This window comes from Heterodontus francisci, chromosome 14 (genome assembly GCF_036365525.1).
Source record: "Heterodontus francisci isolate sHetFra1 chromosome 14, sHetFra1.hap1, whole genome shotgun sequence".
Lineage (NCBI taxonomy): Eukaryota > Metazoa > Chordata > Chondrichthyes > Heterodontiformes > Heterodontidae > Heterodontus > Heterodontus francisci.
This window is the reverse complement of record NC_090384.1, coordinates 109,796,708-109,818,564: the sequence shown is the minus strand read 5'-3', so window position 1 is coordinate 109,818,564 and position 21,857 is coordinate 109,796,708. Positions and strand designations below refer to the sequence as shown.

At 49.6% G+C, this 21,857-nt stretch overlaps 1 protein-coding gene across 3 annotated transcripts in view; it reads left to right on the top strand.

Moving 5' to 3' along the window:
- Window positions 1-16,632: 16,632 nt before the first annotated feature.
- LOC137377219 (deformed epidermal autoregulatory factor 1 homolog) overlaps window positions 16,633-21,857 on the top strand; it is a 322,407-nt gene continuing 317,182 nt past the window's right edge. The window contains exon 1 of one of the 3 annotated variants that reach the window (XM_068046757.1): window positions 16,633-16,664. Coding sequence is in view for 2 of the 3 variants with exons in the window: in XM_068046756.1 (XP_067902857.1) it covers window positions 16,865-16,982 (118 nt within the window). In the remaining variant the exon portion in view is untranslated. Of the gene's footprint in view, window positions 16,665-16,761; window positions 16,983-21,857 lie in introns of those variants that run through there. The other 2 variants (XM_068046756.1, XM_068046755.1) reach the window with 2 other exon arrangements.

The window sequence follows — 21,857 nt, the reverse complement described above, 5'->3', positions numbered from 1 at the left end:
GTATATTCCAGATCCTAAACAATCACTGATCCTGCCTCCACTACACTCTCAGACAGTATATTCCAGATCCTAAACACGCACTGAACCTGCCTCCACTACACTCTCAGACTGTGTATTCCAGATCCTAAACACTCACTGAACCTGCCTCCACTACACTCTCAGACATTACATTCCAGATCCAAACACTGAATGAACCTGCCTCCACTACACTCCCAGACAGTATATTCCAGATACTAAACACTCACTGAACCTGCCTCCACTACACTCTCAGACAGTATATTCCAGATCCTAAACACTCACTGAACCTGCCTCCACTACACTCTCAGACAGTGTATTCCAGATCCTAAACAATCACTGAACCTGCCTCCACTACACTCTCAGACAGTATATTCCAGATCCTAAACACTCACTGAACCTGCCTCCACCACACTCTCAGACAGTGCATTCCAGATCATAAACACTCACTGAACCTACCTCCACCACACTCTCAGACAGTGTACTCCAGATCCTAAACACTCACTGAACCTGCCTCCACTACACTCTCAGACAGTATATTCCAGATCCGAAACACTCACTGAACCTGCCTCCACTGCACTCTCAGACAGTGCATTCCAGATCCAAACACTCACTGAACCTGCCTCCACCACACTCTCAGACAGTGTATTCCAGATCCTAAACACTCACTGAACCTGCCTCCACCACACTCTCAGACAGTGCATTCCAGATCCTAAACAGTCACTGAACCTGCCTCCACTACAATCTCAGACATTGCATTCCAGATCCTAAACTCTCACTGAACCTGCCTCCACCACACTCACAGACAGTGCATTCCAGATCCTAAACACTCACTGAAACTACCTCCACCACACTCTCAGACTGTATATTCCTGATCCTAAATACTCACTGAACCTGCCTCCACTACACTCTCAGACACTGTATTCCAGATCCTAAACACTCACTGAACCTGCCTCCACTACACTCTCAGACAGTATTTTCCAGATACTAAACACTCACTGAACCTGCCTCCTCTACACTCTCAGACAGTATATTCCAGATCCAAAACACTCACTGAACCTGCCTCCAGCACACTCTCAGACAGTGTATTCCAGATCCTAAACACTCACTGAACCTGCCTCCACTACACTCTCAGACAGTATATTCCTGATCCGAAACACTCACTGAACCTGCCTCCACTACACTCTCAGACAGTGCGTTCCTGATCCAAACACTCACTGAACCTGCCTCCACCACACTCTCAGACAGTGCATTCCAGATCCAAACACTCACTGAACCTGCCTCCACTACACTCTCAGACAGTGTATTCCAGATCCTAAACACTCACTGAAACTGCCTCCACCACACTCACAGGCAGTCCATTCCAGATCCTAAACACTCACTGAACGTGCCTCCACTACACTCTCAGACAGTGCATTCCAGATCCAAACACTCACTGAACCTGCCTCCACCACACTCTCAGACAGTGTATTCCAGATCCTAAACACTCACTGAACCTGCCTCCACCACACTCTCAGACAGTGCATTCCAGATCCTAAACACTCACTGAAACTGCCTCCACCACACTCTCAGACAGTATATTCCAGATCCAAACACTCACTGAACCTGCCTCCACCACACTCTCAGACAGTGTATTCCAGATCCTGAACACTCACTGAACCTGCCTCCATCACACTCTCAGACAGTGCATTCCAGATCCAAACACTCACTGAACCTGCCTCCACCACACTCTCAGACAGTATATTCCAGATCCTAAACACTCACTGAACCTGCCTCCACTACACTCTCAGACAGTATTTTCCAGATCCTAAACACTCACTGAACCTGCCTCCACTACACTCTCAGACAGTGTATTCCAGATCCTAAACACTCACTGAACCTGCCTCCACTACACTCTCAGACAGTGTATTCCAGATCCTGAACACTCACTGAACCTGCCTCCACTACACTCTCAGACAGTATATTCCAGATCCTAAACACTCACTGAACCTGCCTCCACTACACTCTCAGACAGTATGTTCCAGATACTAAACACTCACTGAACCTGCCTCCACTACACTCTCAGAAAGTATATTCCAGATCCTAAACACTCACTGAACCTGCCTCCACTACACTCTCAGACAGTGTATTCCAGATCCTAAACACTCACTGAACCTGCCTCCACTACACTCTCAGACAGTATATTCCTGATCCTAAACACTCACTGAACTTGCCTCCACTACACTCTCAGACAGTGCATTCCTGATCCTAACACTCACTGAACCTGCCTCCACCACACTCTCAGACAGTGCATTCCATATCCAAACACTCACTGAAGCTGCCTCCACTACACTCTCAGACAGTGTATTCCAGATCCTAAACACTCACTGAACCTGCCTCCACTACACTCTCAGACAGTATATTCCAGATCCGAAACACTCACTGAACCTGCCTCCACTGCACTCTCAGACAGTGCATTCCAGATCCAAACACTCACTGAACCTGCCTCCACCACACTCTCAGACAGTGTATTTCAGATCCTAAACACTCACTGAACCTGCCTCCACCACACTCTCAGACAGTGCATTCCAGATCCTAAACACTCACTGAACCTGCCTCCACCACACTCTCAGACAGTGCATTCAAGATCCTAAACACTCACTGAAACTACCTCCACCACACTCTCAGACAGTGCATTCCAGATCCAAACACTCACTGAACCTGCCTCCACTACACTCTCAGACAGTGTATTCCAGATCCTAAACACTCACTGAAACTGCCTCCACCACACTCACAGACAGTGCATTCCAGATCCTAAACACTCACTCAAACTACCTCCACCTCACTCTCAGACAGTCCATTCCAGATCCTAAACACTCACTGAACATGCCTCCACTACACTCTCAGACAGTGCATTCCAGATCCAAACACTCACTGAACCTGCCTCCACCACACTCTCAGACAGTGTATTCCAGATCCTAAACACTCACTGAACCTGCCTCCACCACACTCTCAGACAGTGCATTCCACATCCTAAACACTCACTGAAACTGCCTCCACCACACTCTCAGACAGTATATTCCAGATCCAAACACTCACTGAACCTGCCTCCACCACACTCTCAGACAGTGTATTCCAGATCCTGAACACTCACTGAACCTGCCTCCATCACACTCTCAGACAGTGCATTCCAGATCCAAACACTCACTGAACCTGCCTCCACCACACTCTCAGACAGTATATTCCAGATCCTAAACACTCACTGAACCTGCCTCCACTACACTCTCAGACAGTATATTCCAGATCCTAAACACTCACTGAACCTGCCTCCACTATACTCTCAGACAGTGTATTCCAGATCCTAAACACTCACTGAACCTGCCTCCACTACACTCTCAGACATTGTATTCCAGATCCTAAACACTCACTGAACCTGCCTCCACTACACTCTCAGACAGTATATTCCAGATCCTAAACACTCACTGAACCTGCCTCCACTACACTCTCAGACAGTATGTTCCAGATACTAAACACTCACTTAACCTGCCTCCACTACACTCTCAGACAGTATATTCCAGATCCTAAACACTCTCTGAACCTGCCTCCACTACACTCTCAGACAGTGTATTCCAGATCCTAAACACTCACTGAACCTGCCTCCACTACAGTCTCAGACAGTATATTCCTGATCCTAAACAATCACTGAACCTGCCTCCACTACACTCTCAGACAGTGCGTTCCTGATCCAAACACTCACTGAACCTGCCTCCACCACACTCTCAGACAGTGCATTCCAGATCCAAACACTCACTGAAGCTGCCTCCACTGCACTCTCAGACAGTGTATTCCAGATCCTCAACACTCACTGAACCTGCCTCCACTACACTCTCAGACAGTATATTCCAGATCCGAAACACTCACTGAACCTGCCTCCACTGCACTCTCAGACAGTGCATTCCAGATCCTGAACACTCACTGAACCTGCCTCCACCACACTCTCAGACAGTGTATTCCAGATCCTAAACACTCACTGAACCTGCCTCCACCACACTCTCAGACAGTGCATTCCAGATCCTAAACACTCACTGAACCTGCCTCCACCACACTCTCAGACAGTGCATTCCAGATCCTAAACACTCACTGAACCTGCCTCCACCACACTCACAGACAGTGCATTCCAGATCCTAAACACTCACTGAAACTACCTCCACCACACTCTCAGTCTGTATATTCCTGATCCTAAACACTCACTGAACCTGCCTCCACTACACTCTCAGACAGTGTATTCCAGATCCTAAACACTCACTGAACCTGCCTCCACTACACTCTCAGACAGTGTATTCCAGATACTAAACACTCACTGAACCTGCCTCCACTACACTCTCAGACAGTATATTCCAGATCCTAAACACTCACTGAACCTGCCTCCACTACACTCTCAGACAGTGTATTCCAGATCCTAAACACTCACTAAACCTGCCTCCACTACACTCTCAAACAGTATATTCCTGATCCTAAACACTCACTGAACCTGCCTCCACTACACTCTCAGACAGTGCGTTCCTGATCCAAACACTCACTGAACCTGCCTCCACCACACTCTCAGACAGTGCATTCCAGATCCAAACACTCACTGAACCTGCCTCCACCACAGTCTCAGACAGTGTATTCCAGATCCTAAACACTCACTGAACCTGCCTCCACTACACTCTCAGACAGTACATTCCAGATCCGAAACACTCACTGAACCTGCCTCCACTGCACTCTCAGACAGTGCATTCCAGATCCAAACACTCACTGAACCGGCCTCCACCACACTCTCAGACAGTGTATTCCAGATCCTAAACACTCACTGAACCTGCCTCCACCACACTCTCAGACACTGCATTCCAGATCCTAAACACTCACTGAACCTGCCTCCACCACACTCTCAGACAGTGCATTCCAGATCCTAAACACTCACTGAACCTGCCTCCACCACACTCACAGACAGTGCATTCCAGATCCTAAACACTCACTGAAACTACCTCCACTACACTCTCAGACAGTATATTCCTGATCCTAAACATTCACTGAACCTGCCTCCACTACACTCTCAGACAGTGTATTCCAGATCCTAAACACTCACTGAACCTGCCTCCACTACACTCTCAGACAGTATTTTCCAGATACTAAACACTCACTGAACCTGCCTCCTCTACACTCTCAGACAGTATATTCCAGATCCTAAACACTCACTGAACCTGCCTCCAGCACACTCTCAGACAGTGTATTCCAGATCCTAAACACTCACTGAACCTGCCTCCACTACACTCTCAGACAGTATATTCCTGATCCGAAACACTCACTGAACCTGCCTCCACTACACTCTCAGACAGTGCGTTCCTGATCCAAACACTCACTGAACCTGCCTCCACCACACTCTCAGACAGTGTATTCCAGATCCTAAACACTCACTGAACCTGCCTCCACCACACTCACAGACAGTGCATTCCAGATCCTAAACACTCACTCAAACTACCTCCACCACACTCTCAGACAGTCCATTCCAGATCCTAAACACTCACTGAACGTGCCTCCACTACACTCTCAGACAGTGCATTCCAGATCCAAACACTCACTGAACCTGCCTCCACCACACTCTCAGACAGTGTATTCCAGATCCTAAACACTCACTGAACCTGCCTGCACCACACTCTCAGACAGTGCATTCCAGATCCTAAACACTCACTGAAACTGCCTCCACCACACTCTCAGACAGTGTATTCCAGATCCTAAACACTCACTGAACCTGCCTCCACTACACTCTCAGACAGTATATTCCAGATCCAAACACTCACTGAACCTGCCTCCACCACACTCTCAGACAGTGTATTCCAGATCCTGAACACTCACTGAACCTGCCTCCATCACACTCTCAGACAGTGCATTCCAGATCCAAACACTCACTGAACCTGCCTCCACCACACTCTCAGACAGTATATTCCAGATCATAAACACTCACAGAACCTGCCTCCACTACACTCTCAGACAGTATATTCCAGATCCTAAACACTCACTGAACCTGCCTCCACTACACTCTCAGACAGTGTATTCCAGATCCTAAACACTCACTGAACCTGCCTCCACTACACTCTCAGACAGTATATTCCAGATCCTAAACACTCACTGAACCTGCCTCCATCACACTCTCAGACATTACATTCCAGATCCAAACACTCACTGAACCTGCCTCCACTACACTCTCAGACAGCATATTCCAGATACTAAACACTCACTGAACCTGCCTCCACTACACTCTCAGACAGTATATTCCAGATCCTAAACACTCACTGAACCTGCCTCCACTACACTCTCAGACAGTGTATTCCAGATACTAAACACTCACTGAACCTGCCTCCACTACACTCTCAGACAGTATATTCCTGATCCTAAACACTCACTGAACCTGCCTCCACTACACTCTCAGACAGTGCTTTCCTGATCCAAACACTCACTGAACCTGCCTCCACCACACTCTCAGACAGTGCATTCCAGATCCAAACACTCACTGAACCTGCCTCCACCACACTCTCAGACAGTGTATTCCAGATCCTAAACACTCACTGAACCTGCCTCCACTACACTCTCAGACAGTACATTCCAGATCCGAAACACTCACTGAACCTGCCTCCTCTGCACTGTCAGACAGTGCATTCCAGATCCAAACACTCACTGAACCTGCCTCCACCACACTCTCAGACAGTGTATTCCAGATCCTAAACACTCACTGAACCTGCCTCCACCACACTCTCAGACAGTGCATTCCAGATCCTAAACACTCACTGAACCTGCCTCCACCACACTCTCAGACAGTGCATTCCAGATCCTAAACATTCACTGAAACTACCTCCACCACACTCTCAGACTGTATATTCCTGATCCTAAACATTCACTGAACCTGCCTCCACTACACTCTCAGACAGTGTATTCCAGATCCTAAACACTCACTGAACCTGCCTCCACTACACTCTCAGACAGTATTTTCCAGATACTAAACACTCACTGAACCTGCCTCCTCTACACTCTCAGACAGTATATTCCAGATCCTAAACACTCACTGAACCTGCCTCCAGCACACTCTCAGACAGTGTATTCCAGATCCTAAACACTCACTGAACCTGCCTCCACTACACTCTCAGACAGTATATTCCTGATCCGAAACACTCACTGAACCTGCCTCCACTATACTCTCAGACAGTGCGTTCCTGATCCAAACACTCACTGAACCTGCCTCCACCACACTCTCAGACAGTGCATTCCAGATCCAAACACTCACTGAACATGCCTCCACTACACTCTCAGACAGTGTATTCCAGATCCTAAACACTCACTGAACCTGCCTCCACCACACTCACAGACAGTGCATTCCAGATCCTAAACACTCACTCAAACGACCTCCAACACACTCTCAGACAGTCCATTCCAGATCCTAAACACTCACTGAATGTGCCTCCATTACACTCTCAGACAGTGCATTCCAGATCCAAACACTCACTGCACCTTCCTCCACCACACTCTCAGACAGTGTATTCCAGATCCTAAACACTCACTGAACCTGCCTCCACCACACTCTCAGACAGTGCATTCCAGATCCTAAACACTCACTGAAACTGCCTCCACCACACTCTCAGACAGTGTATTCCAGATCCTAAACACTCACTGAACCTGCCTCCACTACACTCTCAGACAGTATATTCCAGATCCAAACACTCACTGAACCTGCCTCCACCACACTCTCAGACAGTGTATTCCAGATCCTGAACACTCACTGAACCTGCCTCCATCACACTCTCAGACAGTGCATTCCAGATCCAAACACTCACTGAACCTGCCTCCACTACACTCTCAGACAGTATATTCCAGATCCTAAACACTCACTGAACCTGCCTCCACTACACTCTCAGACAGTGTATTCCAGATCCTAAACACTCACTGAACCTGCCTCCACTACACTCTCAGACAGTATATTCCAGATCCTAAACACTCACTGAACCTGCCTCCACTACACTCTCAGACATTACATTTCAGATCCAAACACTCACTGAACCTGCCTCCACTACACTCTCAGACAGTATATTCCAGATACTAAACACTCACTGAACCTGCCTCCACTACACTCTCAGACAGTGTATTCCAGATCCTAAACACTCACTGAACCTGCCTCCACTACACTCTCAGACAGTATATTCCTGATCCTAAACACTCACTGAACCTGCCTCCACCACACTCTCAGACAGTGTATTCCAGATCCTAAACACTCACTGAACCTGCCTCCACTACACTCTCAGACAGTATATTCCAGATCCGAAACACTCACTGAACCTGCCTCCACTGCACTCTCAGACAGTGCATTCCAGATCCAAACACTCACTGAACCTGCCTCCACCACACTCTCAGACAGTGTATTCCAGATCCTAAACACTCACTGAACCTGCCTCCACCACACTCTCAGTAGTATATTCCAGATCCTAAACACTCACTGAACCTGCCTCCACCACACTCTCAGACAGTGCATTCCAGATCCTAAACACTCACTGAACCTGCCTCCACCACACTCACAGACAGTGCATTCCAGATCCTAAACACTCACTGAAACTACCTCCACCACACTCTCAGACTGTCTATTCCTGATCCTAAACACTCACTGAACCTGCCTCCACGACACTCTCAGACAGTGTATTCCAGATCCTAAACACTCACTGAACCTGCCTCCACTACACTCTCAGACAGTATTTTCCAGATACTAAACACTCACTGAACCTGCCTCCTCTACACTCTCAGACAGTATATTCCAGATCCTAAACACTCACTGAACCTGCCTCCAGCACACTCTCAGACAGTGTATTCCAGATCCTAAACACTCACTGAACCTGCCTCCAGTACACTCTCAGACAGTATATTCCTGATCCGAAACACTCACTGAACCTGCCTCCACTACACTCTCAGACAGTGCGTTCCTGATCCAAACACTCACTGAACCTGCCTCCACCACACTCTCAGACAGTGCATTCCAGATCCAAACACTCACTGAACCTGCCTCCACTACACTCTCAGACAGTGTATTCCAGATGCTAAACACTCACTGAACCTGCCTCCACCACACTCACAGACAGTGCATTCCAGATCCTAAACACTCACTCAAACTACCTCCACCACACTCTCAGACAGTCCATTCCAGATCCTAAACACTCACTGAACGTGCCTCCACTACACTCTCAGACAGTGCATTCCAGATCCAAACACTCACTGAACCTGCCTCCACCACACTCTCAGACAGTGTATTCTAGATCCTAAACACTCACTGAACCTGCCTACACCACACTCTCAGACAGTGCATTCCAGATCCTAAACACTCACTGAATCTGCCTCCACCACACTCTCAGACAGTGTATTCCAGATCCTAAACACTCACTGAACCTGCCTCCACTACACTCTCAGACAGTATATTCCAGATCCAAACACTCACTGAACCTGCCTCCACCACACTCTCAGACAGTGTATTCCAGATCCTGAACACTCACTGAACCTGCCTCCATCACACTCTCAGACAGTGCATTCCAGATCCGAACACTCACTGAACCTGCCTCCACCACACTCTCAGACAGTATATTCCAGATCCTAAACACTCACTGAACCTGCCTCCACTACACTCTCAGACAGTATATTCGAGATCCTAAACACTCACTGAACCTGCCTCCACTACACTCTCAGACAGTGTATTCCAGATCCTAAACACTCACTGAACCTGCCTCCACTACACTCTCAGACAGTATATTCCAGATCCTAAACACTCACTGAACCTGCCTCCACTACACTCTCAGACATTACATTCCAGATCCAAACACTCACTGAACCTGCCTCCACTACACTCTCAGACAGTATATTCCAGATACTAAACACTTACTGAACCTGCCTCCACTACACTCTCAGACAGTATATTCCAGATCCTAAACACTCACTGAACCTGCCTCCACTACACTCTCAGACAGCGTATTCCAGATCCTAAACACTCACTGAACCTGCCTCCACTACACTCTCAGACAGTATATTCCTGATCCGAAACACTCACTGAACCTGCCTCCACTACACTCTCAGACAGTGCGTTCCTGATCCAAACACTCACTGAACCTGCCTCCACCACACTCTCAGACAGTGCATTCCAGATCCAAACACTCACTGAACCTGCCTCCACCACACTCTCAGACAGTGTATTCCAGATCCTAAACACTCACTGAACCTGCCTCCACGACACTCTCAGACAGTATATTCCAGATCCGTGACACTCACTGAACCTGCCTCCACTGCACTCTCAGACAGTGCATTCCAGATCCAAACACTCACTGAACCTGCCTCCACCACACTCTCAGACAGTGTATTCCAGATCCTAAACACTCACTGAACCTGCCTCCACCACACTCTCAGACAGTGCATTCCAGATCCTAAACACTCACTGAACCTGCCTCCACCACACTCTCAGACAGTGCATTCCAGATCCTAAACAGTCACTGAACCTGCCTCCACCACACTCACAGACAGTGCATTCCAGATCCTAAACACTCACTGAAACTACCTCCACCACACTCTCAGACTGTATATTCCTGATCCTAAACACTCACTGAACCTGCCTCCACTACACTCTCAGACAGTATATTCCAGATCCTAAACACTCACTGAACCTGCCTCCACTACACTCTCAGACATTACATTCCAGATACTAAACACTCACTGAACCTGCCTCCTCTACACTCTCAGACAGTATATTCCAGATCCTAAACACTCACTGAACCTGCCTCCAGCACACTCTCAGACAGTGTATTCCAGATCCTAAACACTCACTGAACCTGCCTCCACTACACTCTCAGACAGTATATTCCTGATCCGAAACACTCACTGAACCTGCCTCCACTACACTCTCAGACAGTGCGTTCCTGATCCTAAACACTCACTGAACCTGCCTCCACCACACTCTCAGACAGTGCATTCCAGATCCAAACACTCACTGAACCTGCCTCCACTACACTCTCAGACAGTGTATTCCAGATCCTAAACACTCACTGAACCTGCCTCCACCACACTCACAGACAGTGCATTCCAGATCCTAAACACTCACTCAAACTACCTCCACCACACTCTCAGACAGTCCATTCCAGATCCTAAACACTCACTGAACGTGCCTCCACTACACTCTCAGACAGTGCATTCCAGATCCAAACACTCACTGAACCTGCCTCCACCACACTCTCAGACAGTGTATTCCAGGTCCTAAACACTCACTGAACCTGCCTCCACCACACTCTCAGACAGTGCATTCCAGATCCTAAACACTCACTGAAACTGCCTCCACCACACTCTCAGACAGTGTATTCCAGATCCTAAACACTCACTGAACCTGCCTCCACTACACTCTCAGACAGTATATTCCAGATCCAAACACTCACTGAACCTGCCTCCACCACACTCTCAGACAGTGTATTCCAGATCCTGAACACTCACTGAACCTGCCTCCATCACACTCTCAGACAGTGCATTCCAGATCCAAACACTCACTGAACCTGCCTCCACCACACTCTCAGACAGTATATTCCAGATCCTAAACACTCACTGAACCTGCCTCCACTACACTCTCAGACAGTATATTCCAGATCCTAAACACTCACTGAACCTGCCTCCACTACACTCTCAGACAGTGTATTCCAGATCCTAAACACTCACTGAACCTGCCTCCACTACACTCTCAGACAGTATATTCCAGATCCTAAACACTCACTGAACCTGCCTCCACTACACTCTCAGACAGTGTATTCCAGATCCTAAACACTCACTGAACCTGCCTCCACTACACTCTCAGACAGTATATTCCAGATACTAAACACTCACTGCGGTGCTAATCACTTCGCCACTGTGCCACATAAAAGGTTATTGTGCAAAGTAGGAGCTCATGGTGTAGAATGTAACACATTAGCATGGATAGAAGATTGGCTGGCTGGCAGAAAACAGAGAGTATGCATAAATGGGTCCTTAGGGTGGCACAGTGGCACAGTGGTTTGCACTGTAGCCTCACAGCTCCAGCGATCCGGGTTCGATTCTGGGTATTGCCTGTGTGGAGTTTGCAAGTTCTCACTGTGACCGCGTGGGTTTCTGCCGCGTGCTCCAGTTTCCTCCCACAGCCAAAGACTTGCAGGTGATATGTAGATTGGCCATTATAAATTGCCCCTTGTAGATGGTAGGAGAATGGTGGGATGAGACGTGAAGGCTCAGTTAGGGCGCTTGAGAGTTACAAGCTAGCCAGGAAGGATCTAAAGTGAGTGCTAAGAAGAGCAAGGAGAGGACACGAGAAGTCATTGGCGGATAGGATCAAGGAAAACCCTAAGGCTTTCTATAGGTATATCAGGAATAAAAGAATGACTAGAGTTAGATTAGGGCCAATCAAGGATAGTAGTGGGAAGTTGTGTGTGGAATCAGAGGAGATAGGGGAAGTGTTAAATGAATATTTTTCGTCAGTATTTACAGTAGAGAAAGAAAATGTTGTCGAGGAGAATACTGAGATTCAGACTACTAGGCTTGATGGGATTGAGGTTCACAAGGAGGAGGTGTTAGCAATTTTGGAAAGTGTGAAAATAGATAAGTCCCCTGGGCCAGATGGGATTTATCCTAGGATTCTCTGGGAAGCCAGGGAGGAGATTGCAGAGCCTTTGTCCTTGATCTTTATGTCGTCATTGTCGACAGGAATAGTGCCGGAAGACTGGAGGATAGCAAATGTTGTCCCCTTGTTCAAGAAGGGGAGTAGAGACAACCCTGGTAATTATAGACCTGTGAGCCTTACTTCGGTTGTGGGTAAAATGTTGGCAAAGGTTATAAGAGACAGGATTTATAATCATCTTGAAAAGAATAAGTTCATTAGCGATAGTCAGCACGGTTTTGTGAAGGGTAGGCCGTGCCTCACAAACCTTATTGAGTTTTTTGAGAAGGTGACCAAACAGGTGGATGAGGGTAAAGCAGTGGATGTGGTGTATATGGATTTCAGTAAGGCGTTTGATAAGGTTCCCCACGGTAGGCTATTGCAGAAAATACGGAAGTATGGGGTTGAAGGTGATTTAGAGCTTTGGATCAGAAATTGGCTAGCTGAAAGAAGACAGAGGGTGGTGGTTGATGGCAAATGTTCATCCTGGAGTTTAGTTACTAGTGGTGTACCGCAAGGATCTGTTTTGGGGCCACTGCTGTTTGTCATTTTTATAAATGACCTGGAAGAGGGTGCAGAAGGGTGGGTTAGTAAATTTGCGGATGACACGAAGTTCGGTGGAGTTGTGGATAGTGCCGAAGGATGTTGTAGGGTACAGAGGGACATAGATAGGCTGCAGAGCTGGGCTGAGAGATGGCAAATGGAGTTTAATGCGGAAAAGTGTGAGGTGATTCACTTTGGAAGGAGTAACAGGAATGCAGAGTACTGGGCTAATGGGAAGACTCTTGGTAGTGTAGATGAACAGAGAGATCTTGGTGTTCAGGTACATAAATCCCTGAAAGTTGCTACCCAGGTTAATAGGGCTGTTAAGAAGGCATATGGTGTGTTAGCTTTTATTAGTAGGGGGATCGAGTTTCGGAGCCACGAGGTCATGCTGCAGCTGTACAAAACTCTGGTGAGACCGCACCTGGAGTATTGCGTGCAGTTCTGGTCACCGCATTATAGAAAGGATGTGGAAGCTTTGGAAAGGGTGCAGAGGAGATTTGCTAGGATGTTGCCTGGTATGGAGGGAAGGTCTTACGAGGAAAGGCTGAGGGACTTGAGGTTGTTTTCGTTGGAGAGAAGGAGGAGGAGAGGTGACTTAATAGAGACATATAAGATAATCAGAGGGTTAGATAGGGTGGATAGTGAGAGTCTTTTTCCTCGGATGGTGATGGCAAACACGAGGGGACATAGCTTTAAGTTGAGGGGTGATAGATATAGGACAGATGTCAGAGGTAGTTTCTTTACTCAGAGAGTAGTAGGGGCGTGGAACGCCCTGCCTGCAACAGTCGTCGACTCGCCAACTTTAAGGGCATTTAAGTGGTCATTGGATAGACATATGGATGAAAATGGAATAGTGTAGGTCAGATGGTTTCACAGGTTGGCGCAATATCAAGGGCCGAAGGGCCTGTACTGCGCTGTAATGTTCTAATTCTAATGGGATTCATGTCGGATTAGTATAAATGGGTGGTTGATGATCAGCACAGACTTGGTGGGCCGAAGAGCCTGTTTCAGTTCTGTATCTCTAAATAAATAAAGAAAATATTTTCTGAGCGGCAGGATGTGACGAGTGGAGTCCCGCAGCGGTCAGTGCTGGGGCCTCAACTTTTTCCAATTTATATTAATGACTTAGATGAGGGGAGTGATGGCATGGTAGCTAAATTTGCAGATGACACAAAGATAGGTAGCAAAGTATGTTGTGAAGAGCACATAAGGAGGTTGCAGCCCGATATCGATAGGTTGAGTGAGTGGGAAAAAATCTGGCAGATGGAGTATAATGTGGGAAATTGTGGAGGTGTTCACTTTGGCAGGAAGAATAAAAAAGCAGAGTATTACTTAAACGGAGAATGACTGCAGAATTCTGAGGGACAGAGGGATCTCGGTGTTCCAGTGCACGAGTCACAGAAAGTTAGTATGCAGTTACAGCAAGTAATAAAGAAGGCTAATGGAATGCTATCCTTTATTACAAGAGGAATTGAAAATAAAAGTAAGGATGTTATGCTTCAGTTATACAGGGCATTGGTGAGATCACCTCTCAGATCTTATAGTTTCCTTGACCAAAGTTGCCACTCCCCCTCCTTTCTTATCCCCATCCCTATCTCGTCTGAAAACCCTGTAACCAGGAACGCAGTGCTGCCATTCTTGTCCCTCCTGAAGCCATGTTTCTGTAATAGTTATGATATCATACTGCCACGTGTCTATCTGTGCCCTCAGCTCATCTGCTTTATTTGCTATCCTCCTTGCATTGAAATAGATACCCTGAGCGCTGCCAAACTCTCTTTTTTTCACTTTCTCACCTTTGTTTCCTCTGCCTTCCAGACTCCTCCACTAATTTTCTGCCTTCCATTTTCATTTCTGATTTTGTCTACAGCTGAGTCTACCCTCAGGTCCCCATCCCCCTGCCAAACTAGTTTAACCCCTTCCCATGACTATTGAATCTCTTATCACTTCTGCTCTTCCAGTCTTCCTTGTGCCCCCCTGTGCAGCTGAGCCACCCATGGTACCATGGTCTTGGCTCTGGCTGCACTCCCCAGATGAACTATCACCTTCCTCAGTTTTCAGAAATGAATTCAGGATCTGTGTGTCCTTGGACCTGAATTACAAAAGGTCAGCAGGGATGTACAGCAGGTAATTAGGAAGACAGATAGAATGTTGGCTTTTATTGCAAGGGGGGTGGAGTATCAAAGTAGGGAAGTCTTGCTACAACTTTACTGGGCATTGGTGAGACCGCACCGAGAGTACTGCGATTGGCAGAGCAGGTTCGAGGGGCCGAGTGACCTACTCCAGCCCCTCATTCGTATGTTCGTGTGTTTCAAAATAAGGGGTCTCCCAATTAAAATGGAGATGAAGAGGAATTTCTTCTCTCAGAGGGTCGTTAATCTTTGGAATTCTGTTCTCCAGACAGCATTGGAGGCTGGTCATTCAATATATTCAAGGCTGAGTTAGACAGGTTTTTGATCCACAAGGTTATGGGGGGTGGGGGGGGGGGGGGCGCGTGCAGGCAGGAAAGTGGAGTTAAGGCCACAATCAGATCTGCTATTATCTTAATGAATGGCAAGGCAGGCTCGAGGGGCCGAATGGCTTATGCCTGCTCTTATTTCTTATATTCTTATGGTCTCCTCTTGTGCTGTAGTATTCTATGATTCTATGACTGTTGTCTCCAGGATGGTATTGAGCTTCTTTACAATATTTTATTGTGTCAAAAATGAGCCTTGGAAAACATGTTTGATTGGATAATAATTTGGGATATATGGAGTTCAAAGCAGTGAGGGCCTCAGTGTTTAAACTGGGAAAATCAATTAACTGGGAATTGTCAGAACTTCCAAACTGCAAAGCCCAGGTTCAATTTGTAAAATAACTTCACACAAACGCCTGGCCTCTCACTGTTTGATATTTTTAACTGCATTGAGTAAAATGCTCGTTGCTGAATTACTTTCATTAAAATCTGAGCGCGATAAAAACGGCGAAAATAATCTCAGAGGTATCCAATGTTTGCGCAGCGCAGCGCAGCTCCGCCCCCTCCCTCTGGTTCGGCAACGTTCGGGATCACTCGGGCCGGCGGGAGGGATCGGTAAGAGTCGTGCCGGCGGGAGGGTTCGGGAAGTGTCGTGCCGGCGGGAGGGTTCGGGAAGTGTCGTGCCGGCGGGAGGGTTCGGGAAGTGTCGTGCCGGCGGGAGGGTTCGGGAAGTGTCGTGCCGGCGGGAGGGTTCGGGATCACTCGGGCCGGCGGGAGGGTTCGGGATCACTCGGGCCGGCGGGAGGGATCGGTAAGAGTCGTGCCGGCGGGTGGGTTCGGGAAGTGTCGTGCCGGCGGGAGGGTTCGGGAAGTGTCGTGCCGGCGGGAGGGTTCGGGAAGTGTCGTGCCGGCGGGAGGGTTCGGGAAGTGTCGTGCCGGCGGGAGGGATCGGTAAGAGTCGTGCCGGCGGGAGGGTTCGGGAAGTGTCGTGCCGGCGGGAGGGTTCGGGATCACTCGGGCCAACGGGAGGGTTCGGGATCACTCGTGCCGGCGGGAGGGTTCGGGATCACTCGTGCCGGCGGGAGGGTTCGGGATCACTCGGGCCGGCGGGAGGGTTCGGGAGTGGTCGTGCGTCGCTCGGCGAAGGGGCGATGGAGGCGAAGGGAATCGGCATGGAGTCGCCTGAAGTGACGGCGGTTTCGGTGATGGGGGAAGAGCAGATCGAGATCCCCGAGCAGCTGCCGAGTGCGGACGAGGGCAGCTTCGCAGGCGAGTGCGGCCGGGGAGGGATGGGGGAGGGGGAGCAGCGCCAGAAAGTGAATACGATGAGAAACCGGGCGGTTGATAAAACAATAAATAAAATTAAATGAAGCGAGGCAGCGGCGGCTTCCCGGCCGGATCAGAGTCGGGGTGCGCCAGGAAAAGCCGAGCGGAGCCGAGCAGGCCCGAAGCGGTTCGGCTGTCGTTGCCGCCTCTCGGCAACTCGCGAGCCCGCTTGAATTGCCCGCTGACCGATATTGTATGTTTAAAGGCGGTGGAGCCGCCCTGCCCGGGAAACCCGCCTGATTCCCGCCCGCACATCAGCGGCAGGAGGGGAGAGCGCGGGGGGAGTGGGTGTGGGGGGAGTGGGTGTGGGGGGTACTGGGGGGGGCGAGTGGGTGGGGGGGGCGCGGGGGGAGTGGTTGTGGGGGGAGTGGGAGTAGGGGGTACTGGGGGGGGGGGCGAGTGGGTGGGGGGGGCGCGGTGGGAGTGGGTGTGAGGGGGAGTGGTTGTGGGGGGTACTGGGGGGGGCGAGTGGGTGGGGGGGCGCGGGGGGAGTGGGTGTGGGGGGGAGTGGTTGTGGGGGGAGTGGGAGTAGGGGGTACTGGGGGGGGTGCGGGTGTGGGGGGGAGTGGTTGTGGGGGGTATTGGGGGGAGTGGGAGTGGGGGGTACTGGGGGGGGCGCGGGTGTGGGGGGGGGCCCGGGGGGAGTGGGTGTGGGGGGTATTGGGGGGAGTGGGTGTGGGAGGTACTGGGGGTGGGGAGTGGGTGTGGGGGGGGTGCGGGGGGAGTGGGTGTGGGGGGAGTGGGAGGTACTTGGGGGGGGGGGAGTGGTTGTGGGGGGAGTGGGAGTAGGGGGGAGTGGGGGTGCGGGGGGAGTGGGTGTGGGGGGGAGTGGTTGTGGGGGCGAGTGGGTGTGGGGGGAGTGGGAGTAGGGGGTACTGGGGGGGGAGTGGGTGTGGGGGGGGGCACGGGAGGAGTGGGTGTGGGGGGCGCGGGGGGAGTGGGTGTGGGGTGTATTGGGGGGGAGTGGGTGTGGGGGGAGTGGGAGTAGGGGGTACTGGGGGGGGAGTGGGAGTAGGGGGTACTGAGGGGTTGTGTATGTGAGGTGTGGGTGTGGGTGTGGGGGGGAGTGGGTGTGGGGGGAGTGGGAGTAGGGGGTACTGGGGGGGGAGTGGGAGTAGGGGGTACTGAGGGGTTGTGTATGTGAGGTGTGGGGGGGAGGGGGAGTGGGTGTGTGTATGGGGTAGTAGGAAAGAGGGGGTGCTGGTGGGGGGGGTTACGGGGGGGAGTGGGTTTGGGGAGGCACTGGGGGGAGTGGGGCTGGGGGGTATGGGGGTAGAGTCAGTGTGTGGGAGGTACGGTGGGGAGTGGGTGTGGGGGGAGAGGACGGGGTGAGGAGGGACTGGAGTGAAGGGTATCTGGGGGTGGGGTCTAATGGGGGTCCAGGCATACTGAACTCACAGAATTGTTACGGTGCAGAAGGAACCATTCGGCCCATCGTGTCTGCACTGGCTCTCTGAAGGAACAATTCACCTTGCCACGCCACCACCTTCTCCCCTTAACCCTGCACATTCTTCCTTTTCATATTGCAGTCGGATTCCTTTTTGAATACTTCAATTGAACCTGACTCCACCAGTGAGGAGTGGCAGCATTTATGGGGAAATGGAAGGGGATTGGAAGTACAGAGCGGGAAGGGAACACTGAAGGGGATTTAATGCTACAATCTTTCAGCCATAACATTCTAACTAGAGTAAAAAGTGCTGCCAGCTGAGCAAGGAAAGTCTGATTCTTTTTCAAAAGTTACTAATTTTCTTTCTATAATTTTATGGTGGAACAGGGAACTTGGCAATAAAACTGACAATATGAGCAGAAGTATGTTCAAGTGTCAGGGTTTAGTCACTAGGCTAATTTACTGTATTGGTGGCAACATACTTTAAAGTTGCCTGATGTTTTAATTCACTACCTCCAATTATTGCCACAACTCCTAGCTGATTGCAGCTTCCTTGTTCTCTGGTTCAAAGTGCTTTCTGCACTCATGACCCCCAATTTGGAGGTACAGAATCAGTAGAGTCAAACATGGGCAAGCAATCCTCCTGCTAATGACCACCTACACCATTTCCCTCGGTGGTGTAGTGGTGATGTCATTGGATTAATAACCTGGAGGCCTAGGCTAATGTCCTTGGGACATGAATTCAAATCCCACAATGGCAGCTGGTGGATTTTAAATTTGATTAATTGATACATTTAATTAATAAAAAATCTGGAATTGAAAGCTAGTCTTAATATGGTATCATAAAACTATCATTGATTGCTGTAAAAACACATCTGGTTCACTAGTATAAAAGCAAAATACTGTGGATGCTGGAAATCTGAAACAAAAACAAGAAATGCTGGAATCACTCAGCAGGTCTGGCAGCATCTGTGGAAAGAGAAGCAGAGTTAACGTTGAGCTCTTCTTCCGTCGCCTCCGCCTCCGGGCTCACTTCTTCGACCAGGAGTCCACCCCCCGACCAGCAGACCCATTCACCCGCCTCCAGCATTCTCCCTCTACCTGGACCCCTCCCCCTGGCCTCTTACCCGCTCTTGATCTCTTCGTTGAAAACTGTCGGCGAGACATTGGTCGTCTCAATTTCTCTGCCCCCCTCACTCACTCTAACCTGTCCCCCTCTGAACTTGAGGCACTCCGTTCTCTCAGGTCTAACCCCGACATGGTCATTAAACCTGCAGACAAGGGTGGTGCTGTTGTATGGCGTACCGACCTCTACCTTGCAGAAGCTCAACGCCAACTCACAGACACCTCTTCCTACCTCCCCCTGGACCATGACCCCACCACCGAACATCAAGCCACCGTCCAAAGGACTGTCACTGACCTCATCTCCTCTGGAGATCTTCCCTCTACGGCTTCCAACCTCATAGTCCCACAACCCCGGACAGCCTGCTTCTACCTCCTTCCCAAAATCCACAAACGGGACTGTCCCGGCAGACCCATTGTGTCAGCCTGCTCCTGCCCCACTGAACTTATTTCTTTCTATCTAGACTCTATCTTTTCTCCGCTGGTCCAGTCTCTTCCCACCTACATCCGTGACTCTTCTGATGCCCTACGTCATTTTGACAATTTCCAGTTTCCTGGTCCCAACCGCCGCCTCTTCACTATGGACGTCCAATCGCTCTACACCTCCATCCCCCATCAGGATGGTTTGAGGGCTCTCCGCTTCTTCCTGGAACAGAGGCCCAACCAGTCCCCATCCACCACCACCCTCCTCCGCCTGGCTGAACTTGTTCTCACATTGAACAACTTCTCCTTCAACTCCACACACTTCCTTCAAGTAAAAGGTGTCGCTATGGGTACCCGCATGGGTCCTAGTTATGCCTGTCTTTTTGTGGGATATGTCGAGCTTTCTTTGTTCCAGTCCTACTCAGGCCCCCTCCCCCAACTCTTTTTCCGGTACATTGATGACTGTATTGGTGCCGTTTCCTGCTCCCGCCCCGAACTAGAAAACTTTATCAACTTTGCTTCCAATTTCCACCCTTCTCTCACCTTTACATGGTCCATCTCTGACACTTCCCTTCCCTTCCTCGACTTCTCTGTCTCCATCTCTGGGGATAGGTTGTCTACCAATATCCATTATAAGCCCACCGACTCCCACAGCTACCTCGACTACACTTCTTCACACCCTACCTCCTGTAAGGACTCCATTCCATTCTCCCAGTTTCTCCGTCTCCGACGCATCTGCTCTGATGATGCTACCTTCCATGACGGTGCTTCTGATATGACCTCCTTTTTCCTCAACCAAGGATTTCCCCCCACTGTGGTTGACAGGGCCCTCAACCGTGTCCGACCCATTCCCCGCACCTCTACCCTCACCCCTTCCCCTCCCTCCCAGAACCGTGACAGGGTTCCCCTTGTCCTCACTTTTCATCCCACCAGCCTCCATATCCAAAGGATCATCCTCCACCATTTTCACCACCTCCAGCGTGATGCCACTACCAGTCACATCTTCCCCTCCCTTCCCCTGTCAGCATTCCGAAGGGATCGTTCCCTCCGCCACACCCTGGTCCACTCCTCCATTACCCCCACCACCTCGTCCCCGTCCCAGGGCACCTTCCCCTGCAATCGCAGGAGGTGTAATACCTGCCCATTTACCTCCTCTCTCCTCACTATCCCAGGCCCCAAACACTCTTTTCAGGTGAAGCAGCGATTTACTTGTACTTCTTTCAATGTAGTATACTGTATTCGCTGCTCACAGTGTGGTCTCCTCTACATTGGGGAGACCAAGCGCAGACTGGGTGACCGCTTTGCGGAACATCTCCGCTCAGTCCGCAAGCAGGACCCTGAGCTTCCGGTTGCTTGCCATTTCAACACTCCCCCCTGCTCTCATGCTCACATCTCTGTCCTGGGATTGCTGCAGTGTTCCAGTGAACATCAACGCAAGCTCGAGGAACAGCATCTCATCTACCGATTAGGCACACTACAGCCTGCCGGACTGAACATTGAGTTCAATAATTTCAGAGCATGACAGCCCCCCATTTTACTTTCATTTTTAGTTGTTTTTTCTTCCTTTTTTTTTACATTCTTTTTTACATTTTTTACTATCTTTTTTTGCATTTATTTCATTTCATCTTAGTTTGTTCAGTTTGCTTACCCACTGTTTTTTTCAGGTTTTTTTTCATGTTTGCACTTGCTGCTGTTCAATGTTCAGTGTATTCACACTTAATCTGTACTAATGCTTTGTCTTTCAACACGCTATTAACATATTGTTTGCCTTTGCTCTGTGACCTTTTGGTCAGCTATGTGGCCAGGTCCAATCTGCACCTTCTCCTTTGTTATCTCTTGCCCCACCCCCACCTCACTTGCTTATAATCTGTGACTTTTCTAATCTT